General features: G+C 42.4%; 1 protein-coding gene across 5 annotated transcripts in view; it reads left to right on the plus strand.

The window, feature by feature from the left end:
* Positions 1-14,625, plus strand: part of LOC127452427 (basal cell adhesion molecule-like) — a 115,097-nt gene that overhangs the window by 76,895 nt on the left and 23,577 nt on the right. For all 5 annotated transcript variants that reach the window (XR_007899265.1, XR_007899264.1, XM_051717856.1 and 2 more), the window contains exons 4-12: positions 1,661-1,737; positions 2,145-2,241; positions 2,896-3,078; positions 3,184-3,305; positions 3,397-3,538; positions 9,361-9,476; positions 9,704-9,845; positions 12,002-12,126; positions 12,558-12,699. Coding sequence is in view for 3 of the 5 variants with exons in the window: in XM_051717856.1 (XP_051573816.1) it covers positions 1,661-1,737; positions 2,145-2,241; positions 2,896-3,078; positions 3,184-3,305; positions 3,397-3,538; positions 9,361-9,476; positions 9,704-9,845; positions 12,002-12,126; positions 12,558-12,699 (1,146 nt within the window). In the remaining 2 variants the exon portion in view is untranslated. The remainder of the gene's footprint in view (positions 1-1,660; positions 1,738-2,144; positions 2,242-2,895; positions 3,079-3,183; positions 3,306-3,396; positions 3,539-9,360; positions 9,477-9,703; positions 9,846-12,001; positions 12,127-12,557; positions 12,700-14,625) is intronic.

Here is a 14,625-nt window from a genome sequence, read left to right on the forward strand (position 1 = left end):
ATTATTTACTTTAAACTGAAAATGCATTCCTCACGTTGCTCCAAATTCAAGTTTTCAAAATGATAAAGCCCCTCTTTTTCATACAGTGAAAAAGCATGGTGATACTGGCTGTTACGTTCATTTGCAATTTTGATTTGAAATGGTGTAGTTTAAATCCCTAAATCACTCTTTGTCTGATAGAATGTTTAAAATCTTTGTTGTTTAAAACAAAAATTTTATTTGAACATCACCTTTTAAAAATGGACAAGGTACCAGTTTCACAGAATGACCAATAGATTTTTAAGGGGTATAATATGTACAGTATATTATATTTATTTATATTAAATATTTTATTTATATGCTTCAAGAGCCTCTAATCGGTCTGCATTAAGTATTGATCATTCATCCTTCTGATGATCACTAATACTTTATTTCTTAAGAAACCCTCTCACAGCTGTGTTTGATGGGGTCACTGGGGGGTCACACTTTCTGAAAACTAGACAACTATGCGTGTGTGTAGGAGGGCTTGGGTTGCGTGGGATAGGCCCACATGGCACAAGCATGTGTGTATGTACGTGTGTATACATCCAGACAAGAGAGAGTAGCAGAACAGACTCTTTGTTCATTTTCCACCCTAGACTGCATTGAGAGAGCTGTAATGGCTGTAATAATTGAGAGTGATAGCAGTGGGAATGAGAAAAACAATAGCATCACCTCCCAGGAGAGGACCTATGGCTAATGGCTGCAGAGGGAAATGTCCTTGTGTAGAGAGGAAGAGACATATATCTCTATGCAAAATCACTCATTCTTTGTAGCTGGTTTAATGTATCTTAAGAGAGATTTAGATTTATGAGCACTGTTTTTGTTTTGTTTTCTAGTAAATATCTAAATATCCTTAAAACAAGATAAATTTACTTCATAAGCATTGCTGAAGAAATTATGTATTTTTTTTACCACTTGGAAAATAGTTTATTTTTTCTTGTTTAAAGCATAAATCTAACCAAATTTAGTTTGGTACAGTATATGCCACAACAACAAAAATTTTCCAGTTGGGTAAGAAAAACAAACTTTGTTCGAGACATATTCTTTGAATACTTATTATTTTATACATTTTTGCTACTCAAGTAAATGTATGTTTGGACATTGTAAGAAAACAAGCCAACAATGCTGATTAAAGATTAATTTTGTAGCAACTGAGACACTTTGCTAACTGTAAGGTCATTTGGGAAAGGGCACAGAAACGAAAAGAGACAGAGACAACGACTAAGGGCTTTAGGAAGAATGGAATGACTGCTAATGTTATTATAAATGATATTGAGGTTTATTTTTGTACCACATGACAGCTGGGAACAGTGATACGGTGACCTTGCTTGTGAATTAGGGGGTGGGGGAGTGGATACAGAGTGAAAAGTGTTTTTGTAAATGGAGCATAGATGGAATCATAGTTTGAATGTGACTTTTTTCATTTGTAGATATTCATATTTTGCAGATTTGCATGCATCTTTGGAAAATTTTATGTTTTAGGATTTACTATAGATTGCAAATTGCAGTGGGTACATGCATGATTCTGTGAGGCTCTGTAATTTGTAAAGGAAACCATATGTCAAACTTAACTTGATTTAAGTTATTAATAAAAATAAACTTACAGTAATAGCACACTCCTTTCCCTTTCCTCTCACAGATGCTCCAGAGAAGCCAGTGATAACCGGAAATAATCAGGCCATCACAGTCAGTCATGACACTACCACTTCCTCTGAGGTAAGATCTTTAATTCTGAGACTTTATTTCACCCAAAAAAAGAAAATTCTTTCATTACCTCACCCTCATGTTGTTACAACCCAGTATGGCATTCTATCTTCCACAGAACACAAAGGAGATGTAAGGCAGAATGATAGAAACAGTGGCTATTCACTTTCTTTGCGTCTTTTCCATACAATGAAAGTGAATGGTGACTGAGGCTTACATTCTGCTTATCAACTCCTTTTGTGTTCCACGGAAGAAAGAAAGTCATACAGGATTAGAAAAACATGGGGGTGAGTACATTATGACAGAATTAACCAAGTGTTATTTGCTGTCTGTTTTGGAGCAATTATAATGAAAATTTTGTCAAAGATCTCTGAACAATATACTGCACTGAGGCATTTCTGTGCTGTATGTCTTTTTAGGTGGGTAAGTGCACCAGTAGGAACGCTCACCCTCAGCCTCGTATTATCTGGTTTAAGGACAACACCCCTCTACCTGAAGTAAAGGACCAAAATGAAAGTAAGTACAGAACCTGAAAGGATCAGCCATCAATCAGCCTTATCAATCAATGTGTGCTTTCTGTGTTCTAAAAACACCAATGTCAATAACTTTTTCCCACCCACTGTTGCATTACTAATGCAAGAGAAACTGTGAAGGTCCTACATGGCATCTGTTGACTGATATATAAAACAAATAAAAGTTAAAAAAAAACAAGTAAATAAATAAATAAAATATTCAGTATTTTTCTAAATGTTTTTTAAGCGGTGAATTTGACCTGATAGGCATTATAGAAGGTAATACTGTTTGTTAATGTCATTAAAGGTACAGTTCTCCCAAAAATTAATATTCAGCCATAATTTTTACTCAACCCTCTTGCTGTTCCAAACCTGTATGACTTTTATTCTTTGGTAGAACACAAAAGGATATTTTAGGCAGTATGTTAGTCTCAGTCGCTATTCAGTATAAAAGTGACTGAGATTGCCATTCTGAAAGTCATACAATTTCAAAACATCATGACGGGTGAGCAAATGATGACATCATTTTCATTTTGGGGTGAACGATCCCTTTAATAAATGTTATTATTTAGAGAAAATCTGTTCTCTGTTCTGTAAAAGTTAAAAAGCCCTGTCTTACAGTAAAGCTAAACCCCCCCCCTCACTACCCTCTTCTCAGAAACATACATGATACTTGGTGTAGTGAAGGAAGCCTCAGGCCTGTACACCGTGACGAGCTCTCTGTTCATGCAGCCAGTAAAAGCAGATGCTGAATCTGAATTCCACTGCACAGTGGAGTACAGCATGCCGAACAACCTGATCAAACAGGATAGCTCTGATAAGTTCAAACTCTCATTGCTCTGTGAGTTCAACGCACACATGCACACACTCACAATGATCCAAATAATGCATCAACTGTACCTTCACTGAATCTCAAACACCTTGTGCTGTGTTCTCCTCCAATCAGATTCAACAGAGAATGTGTTCTTCAAACTATTGAATCAGGGGCCAATCAAAGAGGGGGATGAGGTAAAGATGGAGTGCAAAACCGATGGAAACCCTCAGCCTAAATTTGATTTTTATAAAGAGGTGAGAATCAGCTTTGATCAGTTGATCAGTTGCTAAGCTCAGTTTTTTATTAGTGCTTTGACCAATCAATTTACACTCTCTCAATTGTCAGGAAAAAGTGCTAAAAGGTTCGGAAGGCAATTTAACATTGAACGTGACTCGGGAGGATGCTGGAACCTATAAGTGTGAAGCTCAGGACTTTGATGCTCTACCAGAGGTTGAACTTATAAGGACACTCAGCTTCAAAGTGCATTGTGAGTATCAATTCCACACATTATAGCATAGTCTTATGTAAAGAAAACCCTCACATCAGCAACAAAGCATATAGTACCATGATGGTAGGAGTGTAGCGTTATATAAACATATTGACTGACCAATTGTTTAAAATTTGTTATAGCAGAGCATTTATTGTTTCATGATATCTTGATATTTACAGCTACTTTTTAGCTATTTAAATTTTTAAGGGAACAAATATAATTGAAAAATTAAGAAATTAATTTCGAGGCCTGGGTGGCTTATAGAGTATTGGGGTCACTCTTGGGAGCCCGAGACACCTCTGGTCTTTGATAAAAGGCCAATGAAAATTGGCGAGTGGTATTTGCTTGCCACTCCCCCGGACATACGGGTATAAAAGGAGCTGGTATGCAACCACTCATTCAGATTTTCTCTTTGGAGCCGAACGGTCATGCTCACTGAGCTGAATTCCCACAACTGCATTCACCTCTGCTGGATCTGTCGGCGCATTTCAGCGGCTTCTCCCTCCTCTGCACTGGTGCACTGCAGAGAATGCCCCTGGGCACTTCGGCAGAAATAAGAGTATATTTCTCTAAAAGAGTATATTTCTCTAACAGAGCGGCACACACGGAACGTCTTTTTAAAGGCGCGTCTTTTTAAAGATGCCTTTCCTTTGTGTGTTATTCCTGGTTGCGGTCGTTATCTCTCGCCTTCTGACGGTCACAATCACTGTCTTTCGTTTCTGGGCACTGGTCACGCGGAGACAGCGTTCATGGATGGTCATGTACTCATTGCGAGGACATGTCCTTGGCAACGATGTGGTTGCGGCTCGCCTTCGTAAGAAAGCAAGCCACCCCAGAGGCTCCCCGCCTCGGTCCTTTTACCCACGGGTATGAGGCCAGCGCGGAAGCACTGGGGGCGATTTGGGGACCCCAATGGGACCGCCTCTGCCGAGTATTCCCCCGCGGGCCTCCCATTCCCCAGCACGCTCGTCTGCCCCGATCGGGCTTCCGGATGAGTCCGCCGGCTCGTCTCACGGCGAGTTTGACCTCTTATTCGGAGCCCGCGAAAGTGATGAGCTCTCGAGCACAGCATCGGAGAGCGGGCTCATCCAGTCGGATGCGGAAGCCTCAGCTGGGCTCCTCCCTTCGGGAACGATTGCCCAGTCACAGGCTGACGCGGAGATAATGACATGCTTTCCCGGGCAGCCGCGAGCGTCGGCTAGAGTGGAACCCTCCGCTCTTCCCTGAGTCCTCATGGCTCGATGACTGGTTCCTGGGCTCGCGGCACCGCTCAAAGCCACGCCCCGCCCCCATTCCTTTCTTCCCGGAAGTGCATGAAGAGCTGACAAGGTCGTGGGAGGCACTTTTTACTGCCCGGTCCTGATCTTTTCAGCTTCCCCGCCCTCACTACCCTCAATGGTGAGGCGGCCAAAGGCTATTCGGCAATCCCCCAGTGGATAAAGGCGCTCACGATGCACCTATGCCCGCAGAGCGCTGCCACCTGGCGCGGGTGCCCAAAGGCCCCGTCCAAGGCCTGTAGGTTTACGTCGTCTCTGACGGCCAAGGCCTACGGTGCCGCTGGACAAGCTGCCTCCACCCTGCACGCCATTGCTCTCCTGCAAGTCCGCCAAGGCGCTAAAGGAACTACACGAGGGTAGTTCCACCCCGGGATTGATGCAGGAACTGCGCTCAGTGACCGACCTCGCTCTCCGAGCGACGGAGGTCACGGCGTGGTCTCTCGGGTGAACGATGTCCACATTAGTGGTCCAGGAGCGCCACCTTTGGCTCAACCTGGTCAAGATAGATGAGGCCGACAGGACACGGTTCCTTGCTGCCCCCATCTCTCAGGCTGGTCTATTCGGCGACACCGTCAAGGACTTTGCCCAGCAGTTCTCGTTGCCAAGGGCGTCACCCTGTGGTGACTGCACCGGCTCCACCGCAGCCCGCCCCTTCGGCCCGGCCCTGGCTTGGAGCCCACCGCATGAAGCAGACGCCACCTGATGGGAGACCCAGGGACGACGAAACCCGCTGCTCTGGAGCTAGTAAGCAGACCTCTCCATCCCCAGTTGAAGGCCGGGAGGAGAATCTTTTTGTTATCTTTGCATTTAATTGCGCTGCATGCCCAAGTGGCTGCAGTACTCAATAGTTCAGCAAGAGCGGTTTCCTTGTTCCCTGGGTCACGTATCCAGTGTGCATGGCCATCATCATGACCACAGTCCACCACTCTATTTGGCAGGTTTGGCCCTCCAGCGGCGGTCTCCCGCCCCTGAGCACCCAGCTGTGACACAGATCCGCCCCCGATGTGACAGTCTCCACAGGTCACAAGGACAGGCCTCTTCCTCCCCCGTCCCAGGCTGTTCCGGGGGTGGTCACAAGGAGCCAGGTAAGTGCTTCGATGTCCCTAGACTCAGCACGGCCATGACATGGTGTGGCACCTCGAGCTCTGCCCCGCCGCAAGGCCCCACTTGCCGCTACGTCCAACGACATTGTCCCTGTGGTCCCCTTGCACGGAACTTGGACATGTGGCTTGCACTTTCCAATCCGTCGCGATGGCTGGTCCGGACCATCCGACTCGGCTACACGATTCAGTTCACCAGGTGTCCGCCCAGGTTCAGCGGTATCAACTTCACCTTGGTGAAGGACGAAAACGCTGCTACCTTGCACGCGGAGATCGCTACCCTCCTACGGAAGGATGCGATAGAACCTGTCCCTCCGGCCGTGATGAAGAAGGGGTTTTACAGCCCCTACTTCATCGTACCGAAAAAAGGCAGTGGGTTGTGGCCAATCTTGGACCTTCGAGTACTGAACCGGACTCCCGTTGAAGATGCTGATGCAAAAACGCATTCTGGGGAGCATCCGGCATCAAGATTGGTTCGCGGTGGTAGACCTGAAAGACTCGTACTTCCACATCTCGATTCTACCTCGACACAGACCCTTACTGTAGTTTGCATTCGAGGGTCAGGCGTATCAGTACAAGGTCCTCCCTTTCAGCCTGTCCTTGTCTCCTCACATCTTCACGAAAGTCGCAGAAGCAGCCCTTGCCCCATTAAGGGAAGTGGGCATTCGCGTTCTCAACTATCTCGATGATTGGCTAATCCTAGCTCCCTCTCGGGACATGTTGTGTGCACGCAGGGACTTTGTGCTCTCACACCTCAGCCGACTAGGGCTTCGGGTCAACTGGGAAAAGAGTAAGCTCCTTCTGGTTCAGAGCATCTCTTTCCTCGGTTTGGAGTTGGACTCAGTCTCTTTGACAGCACGCCTCAGGAACGAGCACGCACAGTCGGTGCTGGCCTGTTTGAAGGCGTTCAAACAGAAAACAGCGGTTCCACTGAAACTCTTTCAGAGGCTCCTGGGGCATTTGGCATCCTCAGCGGTGGCCACCCCGCTCGGGTTGATGCATATGAGACCGCTTCAGCACTATCTTCAGACTCGAGTCCCGAGATGGGCATGGCGCCGCGGGACACATTGCGTGGTCATCACGCCGGCCTGTCACCATCTTTTCAGCCCTTGGACCGACCTCTCATTTCTACGGGCAGGTGTTCCCCTAGAACTGGTCTCCAGGCGCGTCGTGGTCATGACGGACGCCTCCAAAACGGGCTGGGGTACTGTTTGCAACAGGCACGCAGCCGCCGGCTTGTGCACGGGCCCGCGACTGCATTGGCACATCAACTGCCTCGAGTTGTTGGCAATTCTGCTCGCCCTGCGGAGGTTTCGGCTGTTGATCCAGGACAAGCACGTGTTAGTTCGGACAGACAACACGGCAACGGTAGCATATGTCAACCGCCAAGGCGGTCTGCGCTCTCATTGTATGTCACAACTCGCCTGCCGTCTCCTCCTCTGGAGTCAGCAGCACTTCAAGTCGCTGCGAGCCACTCACATCCCGGCAACCTCAACACTACAGCGGACGCGCTGTCACGGCAGGTTACCCTCAGAGGAGAGTGGAGACTCCACCCTCAGGTGGTCCAGCTGATTTGGAGTCAATTCGGACAGGCACAGGTGGACCTGTTCGCCTCCCAAGAATCCTCCCACTGCCCGCTCTGGTACGCCCTGACCGAGGCCCCCCTCGGCATAAACATGCTGGCATACAGCTGGCCCCCTGGTCTGTGCAAATATGCATTTCCCCCAGTAAGCCTACTTGCACAGACCCTGTGCAAGGTCAGGGAGGACGAGGAGCAGGTCATCCTGGTAGCACCCTACTGGCCCACCCAGACGTGGTTCTCGGACCTCATGCTCCTCACAACAGCCCCCCCCCCGGGGTGTGGTCTCCGCGGTGTCCTCCCCTTGGGAGGGATACCCCCCGACTAGACCTGGCGGCCCAGTTGGATAATCCCCCTTCTTTTTTAGGGAGTGGATAAAGAGAAGGGGAAAAGAGGCCACGACTGGGTTAAGCCTGTCTCTATCTTTGGGTAGTCGACTTGTCCCCAAAGGGCCGTTCGACACTCATAACTATGTTGGGGGATGTTACGTGTCAACCTGGTGTGCTGGCTACGAGGTACTTTTCATTTGGTATTTTATAAAAAATAAAGAGAGAAATTAATTTCAATGAATAGAAAATGGCATAAATAGACAACACACTGTGGGGCAAATTCACCAAACAGTTGCACCACTTAAAACCTTTGTCTTATTTACTAACTCTATCTAGTTTAAGCAGATGCAATTAGTGCTGAAATTGTGCTGTCTTGATAATTTAAATTAAGTCATTGTCATTCGTTTCTGTGCAAAAATGCCTCCTTTCTATGTAAATTTGGCTTATTATAGATCACGCTTAATTCACAAAAATTGCCTGCCGTTATTTACATTGTGTTAATTCTGTTAGAGGAAAGCAGGTGGTCAGATTATTTTTAATTAAAAGAGATGCTTGTGTACATTTTCAATTGATCATATCAGCAGTAATTAATCAAATAATGATCAAATGATGGAGAAGAGTGTTATAACCTGGAACATATATGTATCGTTGGTGTCTGGAGTGGAAGAGGAAGAGAGGAGACGCAGGAGTAGAATCTTTTAATCTTTTAATTATACACACTGGAGTGGAAACAAACGCTGGAGTGGAAACAAACAATAAATCTTAACATCAAACTTAACTCAACGTAACACTTTACAACGTAACACTTCAAGGACTGACAAATCAATGAACAAAACTAGAGGGTATTTATACACAAGAAACTAATGAGGTAGTAATAATAAACTAATGGAAGGCAGGCGGGGATAATGATGAACAGATGGACGTGATTAGGGCAGTGAACTACGGGAAACGTAGTGCAGGGGAAACTTCAAAATAAGAGTCCTTGAAGAAAATGAGAGAGACAGACTGTGATAATATATTGATGCCTGGTGTAGTCAAGCTTAATTTTCGGCATGTTAAAGAGATGATTCAGGTGTCTGGATCACAGTAGTGGAGTGATGCTGTTCCGCCTTGCCAAAGTGTGTCAGATAACAGTGGTCTGCATCCTCCGCTATAGCACTCCAAATCGGCCTGCAAGATCGTAATTGCACCTGCAAATTGTGTTAAGCTGAGATTTTGTTTTGGCTCATTTGCGCCATTGCCTGATCTGCATAATTCCTTTAGTTCTAATTCAGACAGCGCATGCAAATTACTGGTACTTTTACCGGGTGCAATTAATTCTTTGTGAATACCCCCCTTTGTGTTTTATTTAGTTAGAAAAGAAATGCCCTGAAAAATTTAGAAAAAACAAAATGCCTATGAAAATAAATTCCAGGGCCAAATGTTGCCCCTTTATAAAAAAGTTTCTGACACTGGTTTATGTGTTTGTTGGTTTTTTATCACTCCTTAGCTACATTCATTTATAAACACACCCTTTCTTTTGTCAATCTGCCAGATCTTGACCCTGTGGTAGTTGCTCCAGAAGGTCCTCTGCTAGCTTCTCAGGGAGATGTTGTGGAGCTTCAGTGTAAGACCAAGTCTTCAGATGAATACACCCTGCAGTGGAAAAAGGCAAGTCGACAGCCCTACATCCTTTTTCTATTTTGATACATTCTTTTTTTGTGTTTCTACCAAATATCTAGATGTTGCCTCTGCCTTAAAGGTGCTTTTAGTTAGAACTACTCTTTCATTTGGTAGAATGTGATGGTACATCTTGTTTATTGGCTGTTCGAAAGCATGGGTGATACAAGGTCATGAAAACACACATTTAATTTTGTCTCACTGTGTGTGTACACTAGAACTCTAAGGTGCTGTCACAGACGGGTGTGTTGACTTTGCAGTCAGTGTCTTTGGCTGATGCTGGTGTGTATGTATGTGTCGGAGCTGTACCGTCTGTGCCAGGACTCCAAAAACAAGCGAGTGTCAATCTTACTGTCTCAGGTACTAGTATAATACACAGACGCAAACACCCCCATTGTCATAAAGAGTTTTATTGTGGTTTACAAATATTCAGTTTTTCATTGCAGGTCTGTATGATGAATTTAACACTTGTTAATAGAACAATTTATTTCTAGGTTTATTTCTGAATTTAAAATTGCTTGTCAATGCAAAGTATGATAACATGCTGTCATCGATGTCAAAGCAGCTTGCAGGAGATGGGAAAAATATGCCCAGATATTGAGTAAACTATGGGCTGTCAACAATCCAGTTATACCAGCTGGTTTCTGATGGCTAAATAATATCTTTAGATACAGGTTGAAGTTCAATGCCAGAAGGAAACAAAGCCTCCTGTTGTTTTGTTAAATACTGTTTATAGTATCCCTGCTCAGAGTAATTCACAGGGATTCCAAGACTTTGAAAATAATGTCAGCACAGTGTAATGTCTGATTCTGACCATTAGAGCACCACAGTTGTGTTCTGGAAGTAAAAATGTCCCTAGCAAAATGTATTTTTAGCTATAATGTTTAAACCTTTCAGGACACATCTACAATGAGCAGCACTGAGGTTGTCAAAGGATGGTATGAATTTCTGTAGAAGCCATACGTCAGTTTTAATTTCACTCTCTAAAAATCATGTCTAATTGTTAAATTACTGGTTAAATCTGACCTACTCACAAATTCTATAGTGAGCTCCTTCAGTCAGAGAGATGTCTATTACCATAGAAATGTCAACCGAGTTGTTGTGAATTTCTCCAAGCTAGCAGAGGCTTGCAAGGTAATGTTAGTTACCTACCGACCTACCTATAATTAGTATATAGAGGATGTTGCACTCTGTAAAAAGCGGTCACCTGTAGTTGTAACTTAATAAATTATTTCTACTTGATCTAACCCTTAAAAGTAATTTTGCTGTTCAAACTTAATATATTCAGGTTGATTCTGTGATGTTAAATAATATTTTTGAGTTGAATAAATCCAGTTAATTTAGATTTTACCAGAAAAAGCAAATTATTTAGGTTAACTTTTTTTTTTCAGTGTAACATTAGAACAAAAGACAGCAGTAATGTTATAGCAAGAAAGTACATTAAAAAAACAAAAACAAAAAAAAACAGCTGATTCAATCACATCATTCAAAATGTTTTATGAAAAGTAATTTGCTCATCATGAGTACACAGTCTTGTACCTGTCATTTTTCACATTGTTAAATACATTTTCAAATACATTTGCTTTAACTCACATGATGTAATGTTGTGGTTATTTCGTAGCTGGTGATTTGATTCAAGGCTTAGAACTTTATTTATTTTCAGCTCATTTTGTTGTGGTTTAATTTCATTGTGCTCTGGCTTTTCTGTTGTGTTGTGTCTTATTTCCGGTGTATTTTCAGCTTTTATTTGCTTTGCTAATTTGGTTTTGTTTAGCACCTCTGGGCCACCATTGAAAATGAATGGAAAAATACTTCCAGAACTTATGCCACTGAAACTGTGAGCAGTCAGTGTTGAGCTCTTTTTTTAAACTAAACTCTCACATAAGCTATTATACACTTATGTTAATTTTACACCCTGCAGTATGTGATATATACTGTATAAAGAATAGGCAAGGTCCCATGCACCTTATCTGTTCTATCTGGAAAACATTCCTTAGTTGCTTTCCTGTTTTTGTACTATAAGCCTTAATGGCATTTATAGTATTCATGGGTGTAGTTCACAGCTTTTCCTGCTTTTGAGAGATTTTGAGCAGAAGGGGATGCTAAGCTATAACATTGGAGGGGCATTTATAAAGTGTTCCTTAAATTCTCCCCAGTGCCAGGCACATGGAATATGATGTCATGAGTACTGCATAGATCATAATGTAGTTACTGTTTTCAGAGATGTTGACTGAAAGTTAAAGTTGTTATGATGGATATGATGATATTATGATGGTTATGATAATAACAGTTGGGATAAGACATTGGGCTCTATTTTCGTGAGCGCTACGCGCCACGATCGTGCACAACGTCTTATCCAATTTTACCCTGAGTTGTGTGAAAAATTTTACAAATGGAAGAAGGTTAAAAGGAAATTAAGAATTGTCAATTGATAAGAAAGATCCTAACCTTTTGTTCTCTCACTCCATCTTTTACACTCTACTTTCTTTTCTCTCTTTCTATTTATGTTTTTGAAGGTAAACCTGAGATTGATGATCCAGTGAATGGTTTGGTTGCTAAGGAGGGAGGAATGGTAACTCTCAACTGCTCTGCTCTCGGTTATCCTGCTCCACAGTTCACCTGGACACCCTCTGGCAAAGTGGTGTGTGTGTGTGTTTGTGTGTGTGGGTTTGGGTGATTTACGAAGACATTTTTTTAGGTTACAAACTGGTAATTACAAGGGTATAAATGTGGTTTATGAGGACATTTCTAGTGTCCCCATAATTCAAATTGCTTATAAACATACTAAACAATGTTTTTTTTTAAATGTAAAAATGTAGAACGTTTTTTGTGAGGCTTAGGTTTAGGAGTAGGATTAGGGTTAGGGGATAGAATCTGTAGTTCGTATAGTATAAAAATCCTTATGTCTATGGAGAGTCCGCACCAAAATGTGTGTGTGTGTATGTGTGTGTGTGTGTGTGTGTGTGCTTAGGTTTACATGGCTGGTTAATGACTCAACATGATCTGTACATCAGAGAAATCTATAGTCAGTGCACACAGTATATTCAACTGTACATTTGTGTGTGTGTGTAGTCAGTGACGGTAGTGGGGAATAAGGTGATCAGCACAGTCACTCTTGCGACCACGGCTGCTGTTTTGAAGGATGGTGTCACGTGTGAAGCATCTAACAAGCATGGAATTGACAGCAAGAAGTTCAAAGTGTCCTTGAAATCAGGTAAGCATAGTGTGGCTATGTTCGGAGTGAAATACTAGCATAACTCTTACATAATAATATGTGGTACATGCTGTAAACTGCCTGCTGTTTTGGGCTGCACTATTGTAAAAAATATAAATGTCAATTATTTCCCTTTATATTGTAATCACAATTATTATTTTGATTAATAGAATTTACATAAAATTATTTTTTGTGGGGCACATTTCAAGCCATATTTTTTTATGTAAGCTAATTCTTCAAAAACAAGCTTAGAACTTTGTTACTTAATTATCGCTGTTATATTGTTATATTATAATAGAAGCGTTCTAGTTTTGTTGCACCATTACTGATAGGCTTATGTACGATCATGTCTGCATTTGGTTACAAAGCTCAACCACTGAAAAAAAAATAATTAATAAACATTTTTAATTAAACGGGAGTAGGGGGCCTGGGTAGCTCAGCGAGTATTGACGCTGACTACCACCCCTAGAGTCGCGAGTTCGAATCCAGGGTGTGCTGAGTGACTCCAGCCAGGTCTCCTAAGCAACCAAATTGGCCCAGATGCTAGGGAGGGTGGAGTCACATGGGGTAACCTCCTCATGGTCGTGATTAGTGGTTCTTGCTCTCATTGTTGTGCGTGGATCGCGGAGGGCAGCATGAGCCTCCACATTCTGGGAGTCTCCGCGGTGTCATGCACAACGAGCCACGTGATAAAATGCACGGATTGAGTATCTCAGAAGCGGAGGCAACTGAGACTTGTCCTCCGCCACCCGGATTGAGGTGAGTAACCACGCCACCACGAGGACCTACTAAGTAGTGGGAATTGGGCATTCTAAATTGGGGAGAAAAGGGGATAAAAAAAATTTAAAAAATAAAATAAATAAATACAATTCAACTGGAGTAGATCTAAATGGGACTCTGTAATTGACACTTTTCACAATTAGTTAATTGCAGCGGCTGTAATTGTCAACACGAGGACCTACTAAATTGGGCATTCTAAATTGGGGATAAAAATAAATAAATAAATAAAATAATAAATACAAATCAACGGGAGTAGATCTAAATGGAACTCTGTAATTGACACTTTTCACAATTAGTTAATTGCAGCGGCTGTAATTGTAATCTCGATAATTGTTTCGATGAATTGTGCAGCCCTACTACTGTTTTTTTTTTTTTATTTATTAGAATGCAGTATGCACACTGTAAAAATGGGTAAAATGCAATTATTTCTACCTAATCAAACCCTAAAAATTACTTATGTTGGTGTTACCTAGCGTATTAAGGTTTATTTAGACATATTAAATAATATTATTTATTTATTTAATATAAAATAATATTGAGTTAAAAAATAATACAAATAAAACCAGTTAATTTGGATGTGGCCACATGAAGAACATTATTTAGGTTACCTGAAATTATTTACAGTGCGATGGTAAGTGTTTCAAACTTGACTTTGGAACAATATTGTCTCACGACCTTATTAGTTATCATCTTGGATATATGGTTATTTTGCTTCTTCAATCCAATATTGTGTAAAAAAAAACTATTTTAGCAGTCTGGTCAAATCATTTGTCAAGATGTTAATACAGTATAGGGTTAAGGCTTAAAGGAATAGTTCACCCAAAAATGAAAATTTGCTGATAATTTACTCACCCTCAGGCCATCCAAGATGTATCTGAGTTTATTTCTTCATCAAAACGGAATTTAAGACTTTTAGGATTTCATTTCAGGCCTCCTCCTGTGAACAATGCAAGTGAATGTCCTCCATTTTTTGATGGTCCAAAATGCATATTTAGGGTGCATCAAAATAATCCACATGACACACAATTATTTTGAGAAACAAATCAATACTTATATACTTTTTAACTACAAAGGTTTGCTTCCGTACATCTCTGATGTACATGAGTGATGTGCGCTCATGAGAGGGATGACGTAAGCTCGTTGGTA

This window comes from Myxocyprinus asiaticus, chromosome 15 (assembly GCF_019703515.2).
Source record: "Myxocyprinus asiaticus isolate MX2 ecotype Aquarium Trade chromosome 15, UBuf_Myxa_2, whole genome shotgun sequence".
Taxonomy (NCBI): Eukaryota; Metazoa; Chordata; class Actinopteri; order Cypriniformes; family Catostomidae; genus Myxocyprinus; species Myxocyprinus asiaticus.